At 39.5% G+C, this 21,061-nt stretch overlaps 1 protein-coding gene and 1 long non-coding RNA gene across 5 annotated transcripts in view; one reads left to right on the forward strand and one right to left on the reverse strand.

Annotated features, from left to right (window-relative positions):
- The window catches only part of LOC146487984 (uncharacterized), a 47,066-nt gene that overhangs the window by 21,277 nt on the left and 4,728 nt on the right, over positions 1 to 21,061 (forward strand). The window contains exon 4 of one of the 4 annotated variants that reach the window (XM_085125821.1): positions 18,953 to 21,040. The exons of the other annotated variants lie outside the window; for them this stretch is intronic. Within the exon in view, the coding sequence (XP_084981947.1) occupies positions 18,964 to 21,040 (2,077 nt within the window). The 5' untranslated portion in view covers positions 18,953 to 18,963. The remainder of the gene's footprint in view (positions 1 to 18,952; positions 21,041 to 21,061) is intronic. 4 annotated transcript variants of the gene reach the window in all.
- LOC146487986 (uncharacterized) lies at positions 1,217 to 5,161 on the reverse strand. Its single transcript, XR_014867446.1, has 3 exons — positions 4,970 to 5,161; positions 2,530 to 4,939; positions 1,217 to 1,601 (listed from the first exon to the last, which is right to left on the reverse strand). It is a non-coding gene; the product is annotated as an uncharacterized LOC146487986 (long non-coding RNA).

A 21,061-nucleotide genomic window follows, 5' to 3' on the forward strand; every position in this document is an offset into this window, starting at 1 on the left:
CACCGCACCGGCATCGCAGAGGCTTTCTTTTCGCAAATGCTCAAATTACGTAAATCATTGCGAGGGTCTTTCTTCTATTTACCTATTATTGCTTGGCTCTGTGTCCATTTGTTCAATAACCTCTACGAATTGTTTTTTCCGGCGGTTACTTCTTCCTTTTCATACAATTCAAATCTCAGTTACCAGAAGGCTGTCTAGACTCAAATTTGAAAACATCGCTGAGCAAAAAAATTATAGAATCATTTATTGAAAAATTTGAATATAATTTGACAGCTCAGATGGTTGCAAGCGCAGAAATCCGCAGCATTCAGTGTTATTCTTGATCCTATGATTCTCAGGAACGTGTTTTGTATTTCGTTTGAGCAAATAAAAGTTACCACCGAGCTCTCACTTCTGTGTCTATTAGTTTTTTCGGTGGCAAAGTTTTAATGAACTTCAATTCGTTGCTAGGGACCATAACGGTTGCTAGGGACCATAACGAAGGGGCTGAAACAAAGGAAGTAAAAATCCACGTGAACTTGTCAGCGTTCAAGTCTTTTCAGTGCTTTTTAAAATATAAACTAAGACCTCAAAGAAACTGACTTTGACTTATGATTAGTTTTACTGAAGCTCAAAAACATAGTATAGACCACGGATTTTTAACACCTGTTGTGAATGATCCATTTTATAATAAAAAATGTATTAAATGGAGCTTAGCGTTAATTTAAATACAAATTCAAAATGAAACCACAGTTTCTTCAGTTAGCAAGTCTTACTGAAAAGCTGCAATGTATTTTCTCTCACGCTGTTTAGTTTGAAGCTAGATACTCCAGGATAACTGACTGTAAGACATTACACACCCTCTCCAAATATGTCTCTCTAGTCAAACCTAGAAAATCAATTATTTCAGTTAACATGAGTGTTCTCGTCCCGGGTTGAAACTCAGTCATCCGGGCATGAGTTCCATCTCGGTGTCTGGCAAATTTGATTCTGTGGTGAAATGTGTTCGTCAGGGGATGATTTTATCTCATTCCATTGTTCAGCACTGACTCCATGTAAACATGACACTTTCCTTAGACTTTCTTTTCGGCGCGCATAAAGAGACGACTTTGGACAAGTCTACACTTTCCACTGCCAAGAGATACATGAACCTTCGACGAAAACATCGTTTTATTTCCAGTTGCAATAATTATATACATTAGTGAACAACATCATAAACCAAGGAACACAAAACAATATTTCACCTGGTTAAAATGAAGTGTTATTCTCATATTATCAGACAGTATGCTTTGACGAATTTTATCTCGGACGGGATGAAAGTCACCCCGGGTGAGATGACTTTTGGAACCGCGGGATGAAACCACTCTTGGCAAACCAAACAAAAATTTCACCGAAGGAAGAGCCCGAGAAGAGGCTTATTTCGGGACGAAACTCATTCCATTCCCATTTAAATATCACGGCCTTAAACTAAAGACTTCAACTAAAACCCCAGTCTTACTCCCTTTAGTCTTGCAGGTCGACGTCACGAAGTCTGGCAATGAATTTTATTAATTAAAATCAACCATCAAACATTAAACACCTGCTCTGAATGACTTTCTCTCTCCAAATAGAAATTCCATTGTCTGTACTTAACATCCCGGAGTAGTCAATCGATAAAAATTGATATCGGAAAATCATTCGATAAATCGATATCTATCGATAAATTGAACTTAAACGATATCGATTTTATCGGTCAATCGATAAAATTCGATACTCACACGCCGACGAAGTGTTAATTTTATCGATTTTATCGGATTCATCGATCTTTATTGAATCGATAAAAATTATCCTGTTTCCGTTGAGGGAGCGTTTGATTGTGACTCTTTAAAGGTCTTTAAATGTAGATTTCAAAGGCGGCAATGAAATGGTTGGTTGTCAAGCACTGTACAACAGACTAAACGGACTGCATTATATTTTATTGTTAACGTAAATTATTTTTCCATTTCCGGCCTCTTCTTCGGTTTTTCTAGGTTGTCGTGTCTCTTTTGCCTTTGTTCCGTTGGTTTTTTTTATTTAACATTTAGATTACGAGCCCGAGGGCCTCTAGATGATTTGTTTATATCTTTACTCAAAAAATCACGAAAATCTGTCCCTTTAAAGTCTGGGTGAAAGAGCAATGCAACGAGCGTGCGATTGTGTTACATTAGCAAATAAATAAAACAGTAGAACAATCAACCAGGGATCAAATACAACACACCCTGGGTAATACTAAACGTTTGTAGAAAAGATGAAGCAATTTTTATCGTTTAACGATCAGGAACGTTGTTATCAGTGTATCTGCGAGTTCTTTAATATCTTTCGGTGGTTCCGTTTCGAAAATTGGAACGATAATGCAGTTTCGATAAATTCGATATTTATCGATAAAATCGATAGCCCTGATTAAAAAATCGATAATTATCGATTACTCACAACGAAATCTTTTATCGATTTTTATCGAATTTTGAAAAGATTTATCGAATTTTATCGATTGTTATCGAATGCTATCGATTATCGATTTTATCGATTGACTACCCCGGGTTAACATACACATTCAAAATGGCTGCGGCTTTTCAGTAATACCGTCTGTTAAACCATGTGACGGATTGTGGACCACTAAGCCGTTCAGGCAACCATTCGTAGCGTGGCGCCAAGTAGGTGGTTTATGGAAGCTTTTGATTGTTCGTTTTGCCCACAGCAATAACTTTAGCGTTTCAATAAAATTTAGGCTTACTTACTTAAGCTGTATTTCCACTACAAAGAAACTGTTACTAGCCGACGGGACTGCTTTCTAATCACGTGGTCACGCGCCATTGGCAACAGACTGTCATTGTCTTGTCGTTTTAAGAGTCGCCCGGTCTTACTTCCATCTTAGCACAGCGTGTGTTAACCATATGTTTGGTGCGTGGTTGATCTCCTTACAGACCGAAAAAAAGCGAATGTAGATGACTGTTTTGGATAAGTTAGGTTGTTTGTTATCGTTCTTCAGAACGTCGTGAGCTGTAACTACCGAGCGCAAATTATTTTGTGCTTGCGGTAAAAGTAAACAACATTTGAATACATTGTAGATACAAAGTTTCAATGAGCCACGAAACATAGTCAAAAACGCAACTCGATGTGTGTTTGTAAAAACAAAAAGTTTACTCATCAACAAACATGTTGTGATACTGTTCAGATGCATTAAGAACGTTAACTTAGTTATTCCCTAGTGTGCGACAGTTAAGAATTATTCCACAAGCTCGCGTTGGATACAGGATGATGGATAGCCAACGAGGCGCGAAGCGCCGATTTGGCTATAATAATCTCGTATCCAACAAGCGCAAGTGGAATAATTGTCTTATTAGACAACTGGGGAAATCGCCAAATCCTGCCTATTTAGTGATATTTTCCTTTCCTCCTGAGGCATACTCTTACCATGTTTGTGGGGCATAGTATAACGGGTCATATACCATGGCCGATAAGACCAATCAAATTTCTGGAACTGCATTGTCCAATGAGTCAGTTTTTAATAATTGCAGTTGTACAATGCGGGTTTCCGTCAAGAATCGAATCTGCACTGTATTGTGCTTCTATACATCTCTCAGTAAACAGGATTTATTCCGGCTAGAAACTGGCTTCTGAGGGCTCAGTAGGTCTACCTTCGATGATTCCAGAAGTCCCCTTTTCATGAAAGGTCCCACGAGATATTTCAACTTCTCATAGTCCTCATAGATAACATAGGAATTAACAATATCTTGGTGGTGCATAGGTGATATTTTAGGAATTTTTTCTAAGTTGCTTTGATACCAAGTTAAATTTGTAGCGCAGAAAGATTTCAAAGATAACCATGTTCGCGAAAGGTATTCAATTGTCAAATTCTTTTCTAAAAGGGACATAGCCTTCTTTGGTAATATCTATACGCCACGTTTGACGCACTAGTACGTGTACATGCCAATCATGATAGATTTTGATTTGCGGTAATTGGCCGCAACTGCTGTTTAACCACGGTCAGACGTAAAAATAAAAAATAAAATAAATAAATAAATAAAATAAATAAATAAAATAATTTTATTTTTCCTGTGAGAGCTCGAAGATGAAAACTTTTCTGTGAGTCTGTGAGTTTACTGAATCATTTTATCTTATTCTAAAAAAAGTTTTTAAGCGAAGTGAAGCATGTGGAGACTGATCGGCACTGTGTCTGTGTTTATTGTTTCTGAATACGTGTCATACTGCACTTTAAAAAAATTGAAACCTTTTTTTGAGTGAATCATAAAATGATCTAGTGAGCTCATAAACTCACAAAAAACTTGCCCGTTTTGCGAGGCTTAAATTACATCCGAAGCACAACAAAACTCAGTTCGTTTGAAAAGATTTGGTGCCATCATCGTGAGTAATAATGACCCGGCCTTTTTTCAATTTGCACGGACTTTATAATTAATTGTACGAGATAAAAGTGGTCTTTGTTTTTGATACAGAAAACCGTTTACTTAATTGTGATTCTTTACTGACAAAAAAGACCAACATGTTGGCACATATGAACAAGGTCACAATACATACATTTTGTTTTCTAATATCGTGAACTTTTAGAAACAAGAATTGATTTCTTGTGTTTAAGTAACGGCCTATCCCATTCACTACATCGACCTCGCTGATAAGATAGCACGTGGAAGTATTTAACAAAAGACTTAAGTATAGTTTTATTTTAAGAAACAAAGCTCCCTTTAACATAAATTTAATGAGTCCCAAAATAATATTTCAGTCACAAAGAAGTTAATTGTCTCCTCCCAGCGGGGGCCCTTCAGTTTGTTATGACTAGCACTACCACGCATAAATTAAAAAAGTACAATAAAAACTCATTTTCACCTCGTCCTGTTACTATGTACTTGAAAAACACAATCAACTGTTTCCTTGTCTATTCATAAATACGTTTGGTACACGGGGACTCAAAAATCCCTGGGTTAATGTTCTAGACTCGATTCAAGTCCCTCCAATATACAACATGGCGACTTCACAACTTAATCGACATGCAAACGAGGCTACGCTTGCATGAATTTTAAATCGCGCGAAACTAATGTGCAAAACATAACGAAATGTCATTGCCGGATTTTGTGAGCTGGTTTTGCTTTTTATAAAATCCATGCTAGGCTATTCTCTTTTCCAAAATTGCATTGGATATGGATATTGAATATAAAACAACTGCAGGAGCCCATTACCCATTACCATTGGGCTCCTGACAACTGTAAACCGCTGAGAAGACAGTTTCTTCCCGAAGAAGCGAGAATCAAAAACTACCAACCACAGCCGACCTTCGTGTTATAAATACTGATGCCTGATCAGGTCGACCCAAGAGAGGATGACAACAACATCCCCAGAACTGGCTAGTCAAATTCAAACTGGCTCGAAACTCGATGGCGAGAAACTCTTTGAAGCCGGAGGAGAGTTTCTGGCCAGTTTATATTTGACTTGTGAGCTGCAACCTTTTCGCGTTATTTGATCTTTATCTATGATTGGCGTCTGTTTGTCTCAACGGTTGTTTCGTGGTACACTGGATAAACTTCCGCAGAATAATGGTTTTCGGTCTCTACAGAAGATCCTCGCTGGAGCAAGAATCCTCTTTTAAAGTTTCTCCATTTTAAAGATTATTCACTCTGGCTTTAAAAGATTTTCGCTTTCTTCATTTTACACATTCCCACTTACCGTATACCTTCGAGGTGTCTCGCGTCCAAGCGATGTAGCGTGTCCGGTTCAACTGTAGATACCTAAACTCCCTCTATCAAATTAAAGGTGATAGAGCTGGCTATAAAACTATTCCAAGAATGTTGAGATACTGTACAATGAATGATCGAATTTCTAACTACCTCTGAATACCAGCGTCCAAACCACCTTTTGAAAGCTACAAGTCAAAGCGAATTTTGTTTTTCGCTAATTTAATTGGTTTATGCTCAATTTCCGGACACAAAGTTCCATATTCCCGCTTTTAAAGATTCCCCGTTTTAAAGATTTTCCGTTTTAAAGATTCTCGCTTTTAAAGATATACCATTTTAAAGATTCCCGCTTTTAAAGATTCCCCGTTTTAAAGATTCCCCATTTTAAAGATTTTCCGTTTAAAAGATTCCCCAATTTACAAAATTGGGTTGAAGTTTCGAATATTCATGCCAGTGAGCGCGTTGAAAACGCTTGAGACGATGGCCTTAACTCGTCTTCTCAAGGACATACCACCAATTTGAAATAAATGGTTAAAACTGACTTCCCAAATGAAATTTAAGTTTATGTATAACAGCTTTGAGGAGGATATTTTTATATTTGTACTGTAAGGTTTAATGTTTTCTACTCAGCCAGGATAATTTCCTGGAGTTGTCCCCTGTGGTTTAGTAAGTTTAGACGGAGAAACGTAAACGTGTACAAGGTAATAAAATGTTATTTTTATATTCAAAGTATTGAAAAATTGAGAATGATGTGTTATTCTAGAAAGTGACACAGGCATACTCGACAAAAAAAAGCATGCCTGTGTCACTTTCTAGAATAACACATCATTCTCGTTCATTCACCAGGCTTGAAATATACCAGCACATTTATTTCATTTATTTAAAAATTATATAATTTTGTCGAAACCGAACCTTTCTCTGCCATTTCCCACATAAGGTAGTAGCCCCACGCAAATTTGCCTGTATCCGCGGCATTCCGCGCGGGTTTATGACGAGAAGGATGGCGCAGTTTTTTCTAAAAAATAGATTTTTTGGTACAACACATTGGGTTGTGTGGGCCCCACGCTTACGGTCTCCATTCCTTGTTATGGCTCCTGGTATCAATTACTTAAAGGAGAAGTATCATGATGGGTTTTTTGATATCTCTTGTTAAAAATGATGAAATAAGAACGTCAATCAGCTGCCAAATAATTCTAGAATGACGAGAGGAAAGGAATCAACTCAATTCTTGAAAGGAACAACTCGTGATCTGTTCTGGCGCATTTTTGTTTGCGAGAACTTGAAAACATTAGCCTAACATTTGCAAGTTTCAGTCCATACCGGCCTACTCTGTCTCTACCCAGAGGCACTAATCGACAGTTTTATTGCACTGGGGTGATAATTTATAACAAACTTGACAATTTTTTCGTTGTTTCTGCTGACAGACAAACATTTTTGGATTTTGAAATGACAGCAAATTTGTGTGATACTTTCCCGCACTTTCCAGGGGTTTACCAGCGTAATAAAACCACGGGGGATGTTGGGAGAACACGAGAAAGCTTTTCGAGTGTTCTCCCAACATCCCAAGTGGTTTTATTACACTGGTAAGCCCCTAGAAAGTGCGGTCTGATTGCTTTTATGAAATAACTACTAAGACAAAAACACTCAAAAATCGACGCTTTTTATTTTGTAACTTGATCAAGTCGTTATTCTCTTCAAATTCATCAGTAAGGCGGGAGAACCGATAACAAATCGGGATCTATTTTGGGCATAAACCGGTTGAATCGCCGAAGGAGGAATCGCAGTTTGAACGAATGAACGATAGTGTTTTTTTAAGTTAAATTACTGTCTCTAACTCTCACAAAAATGTGGTTGAAAAAGGTTAATGCCTTGGCGAAAGAATCCTTTTTATCAGCAGATAGCAGTTACTCGGATGAAAAGTGATGTTCACGCTGCCGATTTTGCATGAATTGAACATATTGCTGTAGGCCGTGGACCGGTCGCAACTGTGCTGTGGTGAGCCATTCCTGTTGAGATGCTGTTCATGTTCCTGGTGGAACTTGTACACGGCAGCTGCTGAAATGGAATTCTTGTAGCTTTACTTTGCTGAACGGCAGATGGTTGTTCTCCTTTATCTTTGCAAAGAGCCGGTGGCGTGATGGCTGATTGTGATAGCCTCGCAACCTCGCTTCATTGCGGTGGCCAGAAATTGCCATGATCCCTCGATCTGTTAATCTAGCGTTAGCCCACAGGGTTATGTGCATCGCATCGTGGATTGAGCTTTGTGAGAAAGACTTCCAGGGTAGAATAGCCATCCGAGTTGGACAGGTGGTTTTGTACATTCGGTCATTTCTCTCGAAGCTCTCCACTTCTGACGGAAATTCCCCCTGGATGGTCTTTTGTCGTTTCATCGTGCGTCATCGCAACGAAAGGGCAGCCTGTTGCATCTCTCACAAACGCAAAGCCTGTTTTCTTGAGGTTTTTTCTGGCCTTCAAAGCCCGCACGACACCAAAACAGAGAAACATGAAACCAGACATTTCTCAAATGGGAGAGCGGCTTGGTGAGTGAAAAAACTTCACTTGGTTTGAGGTTGTCCAGGTCTCCTTCTTCTATTGCTAGCTGGTGCATGGTGTTTTGCTTGCCTTCTTGTTTGAGCTGCTTAATTTTGGCGTCAAGCATTTGGTTTTGAGAGGACAAAACGTGGGTTGTGAGAGTGAGTGAACCTTTTACCTAAACTGTGTGGTGGTGTGTTTAGATATCTCTCAGTGCCATTTCTTAAAGACACAAGAGTCGCGCGGCTGTAATTTTCGCCTTCTTTATTTCTTGTTTCAGGCTTAAGCCTGGTTCTCATATGCCGCCGAACTACCTGCGACACAGCCACCGGTACTGCCTGGGATACTGTTCCTACATATGAGAACATACGCCGTCGGCAACAACAGCCATCGCCGGCCTTTGCCGCCGGCAAACCCGCGAAGTTGATTTGAGTTCAACTTCGCAGGCAGGTCGGCGGTTCTTTCGGAACGCAGGCGAAAAAAATGTTTTATGTGAACGGAACCGGCGATGGTCGGCGATGTACCAGAGGCAAATATAGCCCACAATTCATTACGTCCAAAATAAAAATCATCTACCAAACAAGAAGATTAACTCGAGAAGACAAATTAACCATTCTGTTCACCCGAAGAAATATTCCCTGTCGTGTAGCCTTACGCAGCAAACAAATTATGATACTGTCCGTGCTGGCTCCTTTCTCTAAGCATAGGGCGAACCCAAAACTTCCGCTTCCGTTTTTCTTCACGCTTTCTTCGTATGTATCTCCTTACAAGCAACAAAACTAGCAAAAACTGGCAACGAATTACCAGGGTTCTATCCATGTTTATTGAAGGAATGTTGAAAAAAGCGCCAAACAATAACCTTTTAGCGCGCTTTTTTAAATTCACCGGGGGCACGTCCCAGGTACATCTGCGCCACCACTGCGATGCACCACAACCCAGGTCATCGAAGCGAACACCACTAAAACTTCTTAAGGTACCGCGACCGCTGTTTAGGCCAGATTTTTGACATATTCTTTTATTTTCTGTTCCCGGTAAGCGACCACCCAACACAATCACGGATGATCGTTAGTGAATCATCACTCAAAAGTGACAGAAGTTCAATTTTAAATGTCGCTACCCCGGACTGCTGACAGATAATAACAGTTTACAGCCAGACTAGTAAGCGTAAGCGACCACTTTGTCGTGCCCCAAGTCATCCTCGGAGACCCAGGTGCAGTTAGTTGGGTAGAAGGGATTTTCGTGGGCGAAAGTTTATTGTAAGAACGGGACAGCCCCTGAACCAGTTCCAGAAGCATTTGAATTCCCCGCTTTTGATTGGCCAGAAAAATTTTCTGCTCTGCCGTTCTTACAATAAACTTTCGCCCATGAAAATCCCTTCTACCCGACTGACTGCCCTGGATCTCTGGGGATGGCCCCAAGGGTGCTCGCTTACGAGAGAGTTGACTGTATTCCTTTTAATAAAGCAGATCAAATTTTGGTAAAAAGGGAGGATTTTTCGTAGTAGGCCAGGCGCAACCTCGTTTCCAGTGTCTCTCATCTTCCCTTCCCCTGGAGCGAGAGAGAAGAGACCCAGCCTCGTTCCCAGGGTCTCTCATCTTCCCGCCCCCTGGAGCGAGAGAGAAGAGATTGAAGACGGCGATTTTAGCGATTTGAAGGGTTCGGGGTTGGACGTTAATAGTCATTCGAGTGAACGTCCAACGCCGAACCCTTCGAATCGCTAAAATCGCCGTCTTCAACCTCAAGAACGACAACGCACAACATTTAAGTTTAAAATACGTTTATTTTGATGTTAAATGAGAATATTTATCGCAATCTAGTACGGTGATACGAGGATTTTCGACATTCCCGTACATTTCCTCTATAAATTCAAAATACAAACGGTCACACCGTTTGTGTGGGCTTCCTGTGTCGTGACCAGAGGCAAATGAGCCATTTCCATATTTTACCCAGCAACCTTTGTGGGTCGTGACGCATACCGCCGTAGTAGGCGGTGTCTTTGGGAGTTTGGGGTCACACACAACAAGAAGCGTTGCATGACGGTTGTACAAAATATGTCACTCAACAGAGGACTGTATACGTTTTTTAATAAACACTCGCAGTTACAATCTCCTTTAATACTCGGTTGCACAAATCCCGTCAAAATCATTCACATCATTTCCTCGTCGCCAAAAGATAGAAAGATCGGTGAAGTGTGACCAGATATCCGGTTTCCGGCAATGGTCTCTCATTGTTATGTAACACAATTCCCAGCTTGAATTTACCTGACTGACAACAATTTCGTAATACTAAATTGGTGGATCATATTCCGTGTTTTGCATTTGAAATTCTTGGCCTGCCGTCTGGAAACCATTCATTCACAGAAGTAGACAGTAGCACAGGAAGATCAAGGTAGGTATGAAAATAGTTATTTTACCTTCTATTGGCTCCGTTCATATGCTCTACTCATTCGCGGCTTTCACAAAGCTACAGTGTACGTTCGCGTGCGATGACGCTGCACATTTTCCGACGATTTGCAATCGATCAGGTGAACAGCAGCGGCGGGTATCTTGCACAGTTGGTAGAACGGTGAGCCATCGTCTTTATATATAGAGGGGTGATTTTATCTGATACAAATACTGTCATTACATTAGCCTGTGTACGTCCTAGCAATCTACAGTGTGGCCCCAAATACATATACTGAGGATCAATTATCCGTTGTAGTGATTGCTGTGTTTATTTCCGCAATCCTTCAATGTTAGGATCTAGAAGCATTTATCATCCATGCAAACTCTTGAAACAGTTACAAACTAAACTTCCATACTAAACTTTTACGTAGTCTCATACTCAAAATTGGACAATCTCGCCATGCTACTTTATAATATTAGAGTAAATGTCAGTAAAAGTCGAAGAAAATTCCAAAAATGTGGCCACGGTCCAAAAATCGATTAAACTCATACTTTGTCAGTGTGAAGGCCTAGTAAGTGAAGGATAAAAGGTTAGTTCTTATGCGGGATCCTCTGAGGGCAGACCGCGTTGAAAATTCCGTATGTTAATCCCCGAGGGCAGACCGCGTTGAAAATTCGGCCGGGTATCTTTTTCATCGCAGCTGACAAATGTGCATATTAATTACGCGGGATGCCCTTAGGGCATACCGTGCCTAAAATTCCGCAGGGCACTTTTTTCCTTCTTCATAGTTGCTACAAATTTGCACGTTAAGTTATTTAACAAACCTAGATTAAACTCTGCTCACTCCCAGAAATGATCCGTTGTTCTGATTGTCTTCAACAAAAACGGCCCCTTCAAAATCCATTATCGGCGCGTTTATCACGAGGTAAAGGACCCACTCATCCCTACCTGTATGACGTCAGCCACGATCTGGGGCTTAGAAAGAAAAGGCTTTCTTTCAAAATGGCGGCCACGTGGGTGAATTTAAGACTCCACTAAGCCGTTTTCAGAGAGAAAACAAACCTTTTAAAGCGGTAAATCGAAGGAATAACTTCTAAGTAGTAATCGACAATTTAAACGGTGGAAATTCGAGACTTCATGGTGAAAAAATTACGCTATGGCAAACAGATCGAACAGTGAATGCGAAGGAAGGCTTAAGAGCATTACTGGGGCGTGACGCTGCAGACTTTTTTAATATTTTTTTATTAACTATAAAATAACTCTACTTACAATACTAACAACACCAACTTAAGATACTAATCTAATTTACAAAACAAAGCCAAAAAATAAAACAAATAATAATAATAATACAGTCGAACCTCCCGTGAGCGACAACCCCATATGTGGTCGCTTACCAGAGGTCAGACCACAGGGTGCCTAAATTTCGGGTGATTTACATATGGTAATTGCGGAGACCAAACCCTTTTGCCAGTGCTTATCGAAACCCAAAGTAATAACTTTTCTTTATGATTTAGGAGCAAACAGTAAACGGCATTCATGCAATGTTAATTTCAAGCTTAAAACATCTATAACTTTCGCGTTTGTTTGTTTTTTACATAATCCAGTTGTCGTTCTTTATCGCCTCAATTTTTCTGTTGACCAATACAAGGTTGAGAGAGTCATCACCGGTCATGCATGTATAGCGTGCTTTTTACAAGATAAGAAAGTTTCTTCCTACAAGGGATTCAACCTGATTAAAGTTTATTTCATTGTACACTATAGTGCATGTGTATGTTATCAATTGTTTCAATGCTAAGCTATTTCGGGAGATACTTCCGGTAGCTCCGGCTGTGAGATTTCAATACGTCGTCCGCTGTAATGATGTGGGTCAATATGTTACATCGACACATTTTGCAATTTCCACCCGTGAGCGAAACAGCATATTTTGTGTCAAGTGGTCGGCTACAGGAGGTTAAAAACAACTGAAAATTTAAGTGGTCGCTTACGAGAGGTTCCATCTAAAGTGATTTGACTTGAAAACTTTTGGTATTTTGGAAAAGTGGTCGCCAATCAGAGGTGATCGGTTACGAGAGGAGGTCGCAAAGAGAGGTTCGGCTGTAGTTACAGTATTAAATTAAATGCTACTACTGACAAGGTAAAGAGAAAAAAAGACTTATAATGAGTTACAGTTGTACTTAAAGGGACAGTATCACACTATTTTTAGTAACACATTGAAAATCGAAAAGACGCTATTCATTTGATAGCAGCCAAGATGTAATGACAAAATTCTACTAAAAGACTATCAGAATGCAAAGAAACTATCTACGGATATTTTCGCCAGCAGATGAGCAAGATGGAGAGGGGTTCAAATTTGAAAACGTCTGGCGGACGTTTTCAAATTTCGCTGTTGTAACGCACTAAAATCGCCGGTTGTACTATATTTTGGTTCAACCTTTCGTCTTAGAATCACTATTAATATTTCTTTAAATTAGCGATTGAGAAATTAATTAACGCAGTGTTCAAAGTTTACATTTAGTGAATTTTGGCCAAAAATCATGATATCTCCCTTCGCTCTCCCATGATACTGCCCCTTTAAAAGTTACTTCTAATACTACCATAATAGTTACAATATCAAATTAAATGCTAATACTGACGAAGTAAGAGAAAAAGAGACTTAAGGACGGTGCCTACTAATACCACAGGTAGCCCAAGCTCGAAATATGAGCGCTAGTTACGCATCGGTTGAAAAATATAAGGATTTGTATGGGAGAAAAACGGTTTATTTTAGGGGCTAAAAATATGAACGAATTTTTAAATAAAAATCACCCACCTTACTTGTCTTGTGTATTTCTTGCCTCCTATGTGGTTTTTAGGGCGATTTAGCGCGATTCCAGTGAGTTTTAGTTCCATCGCTCTCTCTCTATAAGGATATATAGAGAGAGAGCGATGGAACTAAAACTCACTGGAATCGCGCTAAATCGCCCTAAAAACCACATAGGAGGCAAGAAATACACAAGAAAAGTAAGGTGGGTGATTTTTATTTAAAAATTCGTTCATATTTTTAGCCCCTAAAATAAACCGTTTTTCTCCCATACAAATCCTTATATTTTTCAACCGATGCGTAACTAGCGCTCATATTTCGAGCTTGGGCTACCTGTGCTAATACCGAAGTATTTTTGTGCGGTTTATGACTATGCGGGAAAAACGGATCTTAGCAAGGCCTCTTGGAATCCAAAAAGAAAATGGGGGTAACCACGCATTTTTCAGAGATAATTAAGCAATAATATCTCTGAAAAGCGCCGAAATATAAAGCAATGTATGGGATTTTTTCCTAACTTGAAGCTTAATTATCTCTAAAAAATGCATGGTTACGCCCAATTTTCTTTTGAGATACCAAAAGCACTTGCTAAGTTCTGCTTTCTCCGTATAGTTTTAAACCGCGCAAAATTATCCCTGCATTAGTGGGCACCACCCATAGGAAACCCGAGTATCTCGAGATACGCAGAGCGTATGCGCAGTAACAATAGTAGGCACCGTCCTTAAAATGGGTTACAGTTGCACTTATGATTGTAAATACCACATAAGTCTATTTATGATACAATTCTTCAATTAAAACTGGGGATAGTACCCACTTTTTCTTAAAGAAGTTTGTGTTATTGATCTTTCTCTCGGTTTCATATTTGATGACTATTTAAAAAAAAAGATCACTTACAATATACAGTTACGCATAATAGTTACAATATAAAATTGAATACTACTACTGACGAAGTAAAGAGAAAAAGAGACTTACAATGCGTTACAGTTGCACTTATGGTTGTAAATACCACACAAACGTTTATTACTCGGGCCGTAAGGCGGACCGAGTTAAGGTGTCGGTGGCATTATCAAATTCTTTTTTTCTTTTTGGGGTCGCGATGGGCCGAGAGATAAGACTTCGGGCCACGAGTTATTGTTTTCGGTCTCGTTTTTTGTACTCGGCTGGTACGAGTTACGTTTTCTGTCGTGTTATCAAATTCTTTAAATTCTCGGTCGCGTTCTTTTTTTTCGGGCCGTGAGGAGTGTTTACAATATGCGAGCCAGACGTGCGAGGCATGAACAAAACATGCGAGGCATGCGAGGCATGAACAACCCCAACATAAACCGCTAACCGTTAAGCTAACCGGGGAGCTATTTAAGCTAACCTAAGTGTTATTTAGGCTAACCGGAGTGTTTTTTAGGCTAACCTGAGTGCCTCAAGGTTAGTTTTGTTTAACCGAAAATTTGGCCACTAAATCAGTCTGTGACCTCGCGGGCCAAGATAGATAAAGATGTCTTACGTTTACTATAGAGAAACAATCAATGTAGAAACGGTTTCTGTCTTCAAATGAAAGGTGAATAACAAATGCTTTCCCCTGAATTTCATTTAAAAATACAAACTGCGAAACATTGAAAAACGTACAAGGATATAAACGTATGCGTGATGCGTAACGTTACTCTAGATCCCGACGGGGGGGGGGGGGGGGGTTGCTCAACAGATGCTTGAGTAGGGAGGTGCGGCCCGGGCGTTCAAACCCTGACCCAATTTAAGACAAAATTCTCCGATTTCCCTATCCCGTGTAAGACAGAATTCAAAATTTTCAGGCTCTTTCTAAGACATTAAACCCAAAATCACACCTTGTTTAAGACTAGAATGAAATAAGAATACACTAGTTTTTTTTACTGTATTTTAATGCATTGGCAATCATAATCTGTTTAAGCCATTAGGTCATGTAGGGATACCCTGTTTAAGACAGAAAGTGATGAAATAGATGACCCGTTCAAGACAAAACACCCTGAAAACCATACCCTATCGGGCCGCACGTCTCCGTTAAGGTCACATAACGGAGTAACCCCCCCCCCCCCCCCCGGTCTATATCATACCGAAAATTACGATCCGTCATTGACTCGGCGTCACATACATATTAGGACCGTACAAATGGTTTCTGTCTCTAAACGAAAGGTGACAACGTAAGGATTAAAGCCCGGCGATTATAAAACAGCATTCGTATGACAAATGTCGTTTTCCCCTCTATTTCATTCTGACTGCAAGATATGCAATTCTATCTGCTGGTTACTTATTGCTTCACTATATCTCTGTATCTATCTATTTGGTAGCCTGCGAGCAAGCTCTCTTGGGGGTACAGTGGGGGGCGGGAGGGGAAAAGAGGATCCACCCCCAAGAGAGCTTGCGCACAGGCTATCTATCTGGAGGGATTGGCGATGCTGGAGGTTATCACTGTTAAAAGATTGTAGGCTTTACGCACCACACAGTCAAATATGGCCCGAGTATAAGCTGGAAACAGCTTCTTGTTTGTAATGCAATTCTTCAATTAAACTGGGGATAGTACCCACTTTTTCTTAAAGAAGTTTGTGTTATTGATCTTTCTTTCGGTTTTATATTTGATGACTATTTTACCTTGAAATGCTTGGATTTTGGGTCGAATCTGGGTTCTGCTACAGTCCCATAGAAACAGTTTCCCTTGGTTTAGTTATTATTCCAAACAAAACATCTTGAAGAGTGAGACGAAATTGCTGATTTGAGAGTTGGTGCCAGCTATCTTGAAATTCGTTCCAAAACTATAATCATCTCATATCCAACTAATTGTGTTATTAAAAACAATAAAGAAATATTGCTAGATCTTGCTGATTTTGCTTTGTAAAAACCATCAGTAGAGAGTTTAATGGCCGCTATTCCTCGGAAATGGTTTAATGACTCATATACCATGACTGCTTAGCTAATCAAATCCCTGGATTTGCATTATACAATGATGCAGTTTTCAACAACTTATTTTATAATAAAATTTCGATATAACGCGCGGGCTGATTAGTTGAAACAGCGGACAGCGTGCTTTATCAGAGTACAGATGCATGGAGCAACGGTGTCACGCTATCAGCCCGTTTGTGAAATGCCTGGACCTCTCTCTCGGTTTTATTTATTTATTATTATTATAATTTTTCGATCCAGACGCCTTTTATAACCTAGAAAACGCAAACGAGCTCTCAGCTTCAATGGACATAGACCATCCTGTGCGCATGCGAGGTAAAACCAATACAAATAACACGGTGATTGAAAGTGAAGTTTCCGAAGAAGTTAACGACTAAAACACAGAGCCAAGTAGAAACATAAACAAACAGAGATTTGCAAACATGTCAACCGCCCAATTTGTCGAAATTGCATCGAAGGCAGAGACGATAAACACCAAACATAGCCGGCATAAAATGGACAGCTCAAGTTTTAGAACGAAAGATGTAAAAATGTCACAAGCTTAAAAACAGTGTTAAAAGGTCCCGTGAACGCTCGTTAGCTATATTCTCGTACAAAAAGGTCAAACAAAAAATTGAGAGAACTGAAAATTTAATTAGCTAGCAAATACACAAATATATAAGCTTACAAGATCCTATACATTTTCGGTGCAAGTTCTATCACTCCGCATCATGGCCACCTCCGCTCACCGCAGTGAAGCAAGCCTCAGAAATTACAACGCTCGCCCTTCGAGTGAACAACTAACAGCTTGTTCAGATATCCTCTCTGGAGCATTGAGTGGGAGGCCACAGCAGTCACAGCAGCCCTTTTCCTAACAGTTCGAGCAATCCTCTTGCTCCCGTAAATTCGACTGTTGTTCATTCACAAAACACAGCGCAGCAGTTGGTTTATTACCTGCCGCAAGCTTTTTAAACAGCTTTAAAAAGCAGTTTGTTTTCGAGTTGCCATGTTGATGACGTCCCTTTTTTTTATGAGCCACAAATCCACCGGATTTCAATGAACATTTTACTTTTCCATCCTGATTTTTAAATGGAAAAACTGAAGAAGCGCTAACGTCACTGGCGTTACATTCGAGCTGAGCAAAGTTTGTAAACTTTGATGCCTTGTTTTGACATGTCTGACAGCTTTCGAGTTGTTCAACCAATCAGATCATTTGAAACATTCTAACAATGTGATTGGCTTATTTTAGCGTGCTTTATCAGAGTATAGATGCACTTTGACGCCAGATCTGTTCGTTCGAAAAATGAAGTTGGTTTTGAAAATGAGGTTGAATGCGGGGGGAAATTAAAGAATTCTTTATCATAAAACAAATAAAGAAGCCTCGACTGTGCTCTGTCTTGTTGTATAGAACTTAGGGAGCGGCTAGAGCAATCAAGAAGTAGGGAGAAACACTCGACTACGTCTCGTGACTTCTTTCGTGCTCTCGGCCGCTTCCTGCGTGCTTTACAACAGAACAGAGCACAGTCGAGGCTTCTTTATTTGTTAACTTTTTTATTTTATTAGCTTCACCTGTTGACATAATACAGATGGAAAAAAAAAAAAAGAAATAAGTATAATAAATGCTTAAATAAGAAGGGATACCATAACAGAAATAAACCATTGCAAAGATTTGGAATTGGGATGCACTGGGATGAATTGGGATGCATTCATGCGTAATTTTTTTCGGGAGTTTATTCCATGTGCCGTACTTGTGAAACTATTTCTTTGATGATTCTCTCGTCAAATACCAGAGCTATCGAATACAAAGGAAAAAAAAAAAAAAACAACAACAACAACAACAACAACAACAAAAAAAAACTAACACGATCACTTTTCAGCTCCAACCAGTGAGGCATTTGACCACGAAATCAGCCCATATAACGAGGAATTTGATCAGGTCAAAAGTCAAATGTTCAGGGGTTTGCCCGGGTAGGGGGGGGGGGGGGATGATTGCTTTTGGAATTGACCCAGACAAAAACTAAAGAACGATCTTTAAAAATTTGCACAAACAAGCGAATAAATATATAAATATTTTGCGTAAGCTTTGTTTTGATTAAAATGAAATCACTTCAGTTTTACATTCGATTTTAACGTTCTTTGAAGAGACTTTCAGTCAAAATACTCACACATCTTAATCTTTGTTATACAGGTATCCTATTCTTTTAAGTATTTGCGTTTGTTCTCTGTCAAGTTTGTCACAAATAAATGCTAAAATTTGAAATATATGCAAGAAACACTTGTCAGTAGTTTATACCAACAATAAAGTGTTGCGAGACGTCTGTTCGACTGACTATTATTTTTACCTGAGACTTAAAAACTCCAAGGGAAATAATGAACATGGACCGAAAAAATGAGCTCAAGAGAGTGCTCTGAAGTTAGCAGTAACTTAAAGAGTGCTTTGAAGTTAGCAGTAGCTAAAGTGTAAACAAGTTGCAGTGTCAACACTGCAAGAAAAACAATTTCTTGCAAAACAGCAAAGCCGGTTTTGTCCACAAAATCACATAAATATACTCGCCTCTTTGGAGAATAACCAGTCCTTTAATTCCATTGCTGATTTTTTCGTTCGTTTTACAACGTTAAGTGAACAAAAAGTCTTTCTTTTTTTATTTTCCCGCAGGAAACACTGTCATGGACAACATAACGGGTGTTATCAGAGACGAACTTTTTATCGGTATGAGCATTGCCATGTTCCTTCTCAACACTGGGCGTGTCCTGAAAGCTATCATGCTATGCAAGGAATGTTTGATACTCCTCAGCAACAAAACGCTCGATAAAAAACAAGAATTTGTAAATTTATCTTACAGAGGAATATATACTATAATGGTGAAAGGGTACAGCGATATCTTTGATTACACAAGTGCAATAGAATGCTGCAGAAATCTTCTGGTAATACTCCGCAGACAGGGTGAAAGAACCAAAGAAGGGATCATAACCTTGCAAATGGCCAAATTGTACCAAAGTCAAAGTAAATATCAACAAGCAAAAGAGCTTTGCGAGAAAGCACTCAGCATAATGGTTGAGACTGGCAATAGGCAAGAAGAGGGAAACTGTTACGCGTTTCTAGGAAATGTGTCTCTTGATCTTGATGAATACGCCAAGGCCAAAGAGTATTATCAGAAAGCACTTGTTATCAGCAAGGAAATTGCTGATAAAAAAGGAGAAGCATCATGTTATGTAAAACTAGGAACTGCGTTTCTGTGTTTCAGTGAATATGACAAGGCTGAAGAATATCTTCAGAAAGCACTTGCGATCACGAATGAAATAGGTGACAGAGAAGTAGCTGCTTCATGTTACGGCATTCTAGGATGTGTGTTTCATTCCCTTGGTAAATTTTTTAAGGCTAAAGAATACCTCCAGGAAGCAATTATGATTAGTAGAGAAGTGGGTAACAGAAAAGGAGAATCCTCGTTTTGTTCAAGCCTAGGATCTGTGTTTCAATATCTTGGTGAATATGGGAAGGCTGAAGAAACTCTGCATAAGGCACTTGCAATCGCAAAAGAAATTGGAGACAGAAAAGATCAGTCCGCGTGTTACAGTAACCTAGGAACTGTTTTCGGATCTCGTAGTGAGTACGACAAGGCTGCAGAATGTTTTGAAGAAGCACTGGTGATAAAAAAAGAAATTGGTGATAGGGTAGGTGAAGCTACTTGTTATGGAAATCTGGCAGTTGTGTTTGCTTCTGTTGGTAAATACGACGAGGCTGAAGAATATCTTGAAAAAGCACTTATGATAAGAAAAGAAATTGGTGACACAAATGGGGAAGCCTCTTGTTATGGAAACCTTGGAGCCGTGTTTCTATCTGTTGGTGAATTTGCCAAGGCTGAGCAATATCTTCAGAAAGCACTCGTGATTGGAAACGAAATTGGAGATAGAAATAGAGAGGCCTTATGCTATGGAAACCTAGGAACTGTGTTTCGATCTACTGGTGAATATGAAAAAGCTGAAGTACATTTTCAGAAAGCACTTGCTATCAGGAAAGAAATTGGAGACAGACAAGGAGAAGCAATAGATTATGGAAACTTGGGAAATGTTTATCGTTATTTTGGTCAACTTACTAAGGCTAGAGAATTTCACACGAAAGCTATTGCTTTGAGTAAAGAGATCAACGACGTTGAAACTGAATGTACAAACTATGCCAGCCTATCTTCTGACATTTTAGCAGAAGGAAATGTTCATGAAGCTATTTCAAATCTTTTTTCAAGCATTGAAAAGTGCGAGGTTATGAGAAATTACCTGAGAGATAATGACCAGTTTAAGATATCTTTTTTTGATGGAGAGACTGTTTCTCCTTACAGGAAGCTTGGTGCATTGTTATGTGCTCTTGAGAACGCTGATGAAGCGATTTACGTTATAGAGCTTGGACGGGCAAGAGCCTTAGCAGACTTAATGTCAGCTCAATACGCCGTTGAAAAACAGACATCAGTCGATCTGAGGCTATCGTTTGGTATAGAAAAGATCATGAAAAAAGAAAACGACTGTACTTGTCTGTACATTTCCTATTTTAGACAGTATATATATCTGTGGATTCTTAAAGCAAACAAACCCATAATTTTCCGACGAATAGACGCCAATGACTGTTTTGTTGACAAGCGAGAGGCTGCTAGAAGAAGTGTGGATGAAATTTTTGGCAAAGGGTTCTTCAGAAGGCTCCATGTTTTACCTCAAGAGCGCTGCGAAGATCGATCGTTACCCGCTCCTTTTAACGGTGGTCACTCGACATGTACAC

The sequence above is a fragment of the Pavona decussata genome, unplaced genomic scaffold (assembly GCF_977016875.1).
Source record: "Pavona decussata unplaced genomic scaffold, jaPavDecu1.1 SCAFFOLD_12, whole genome shotgun sequence".
Lineage (NCBI taxonomy): Eukaryota > Metazoa > Cnidaria > Anthozoa > Scleractinia > Agariciidae > Pavona > Pavona decussata.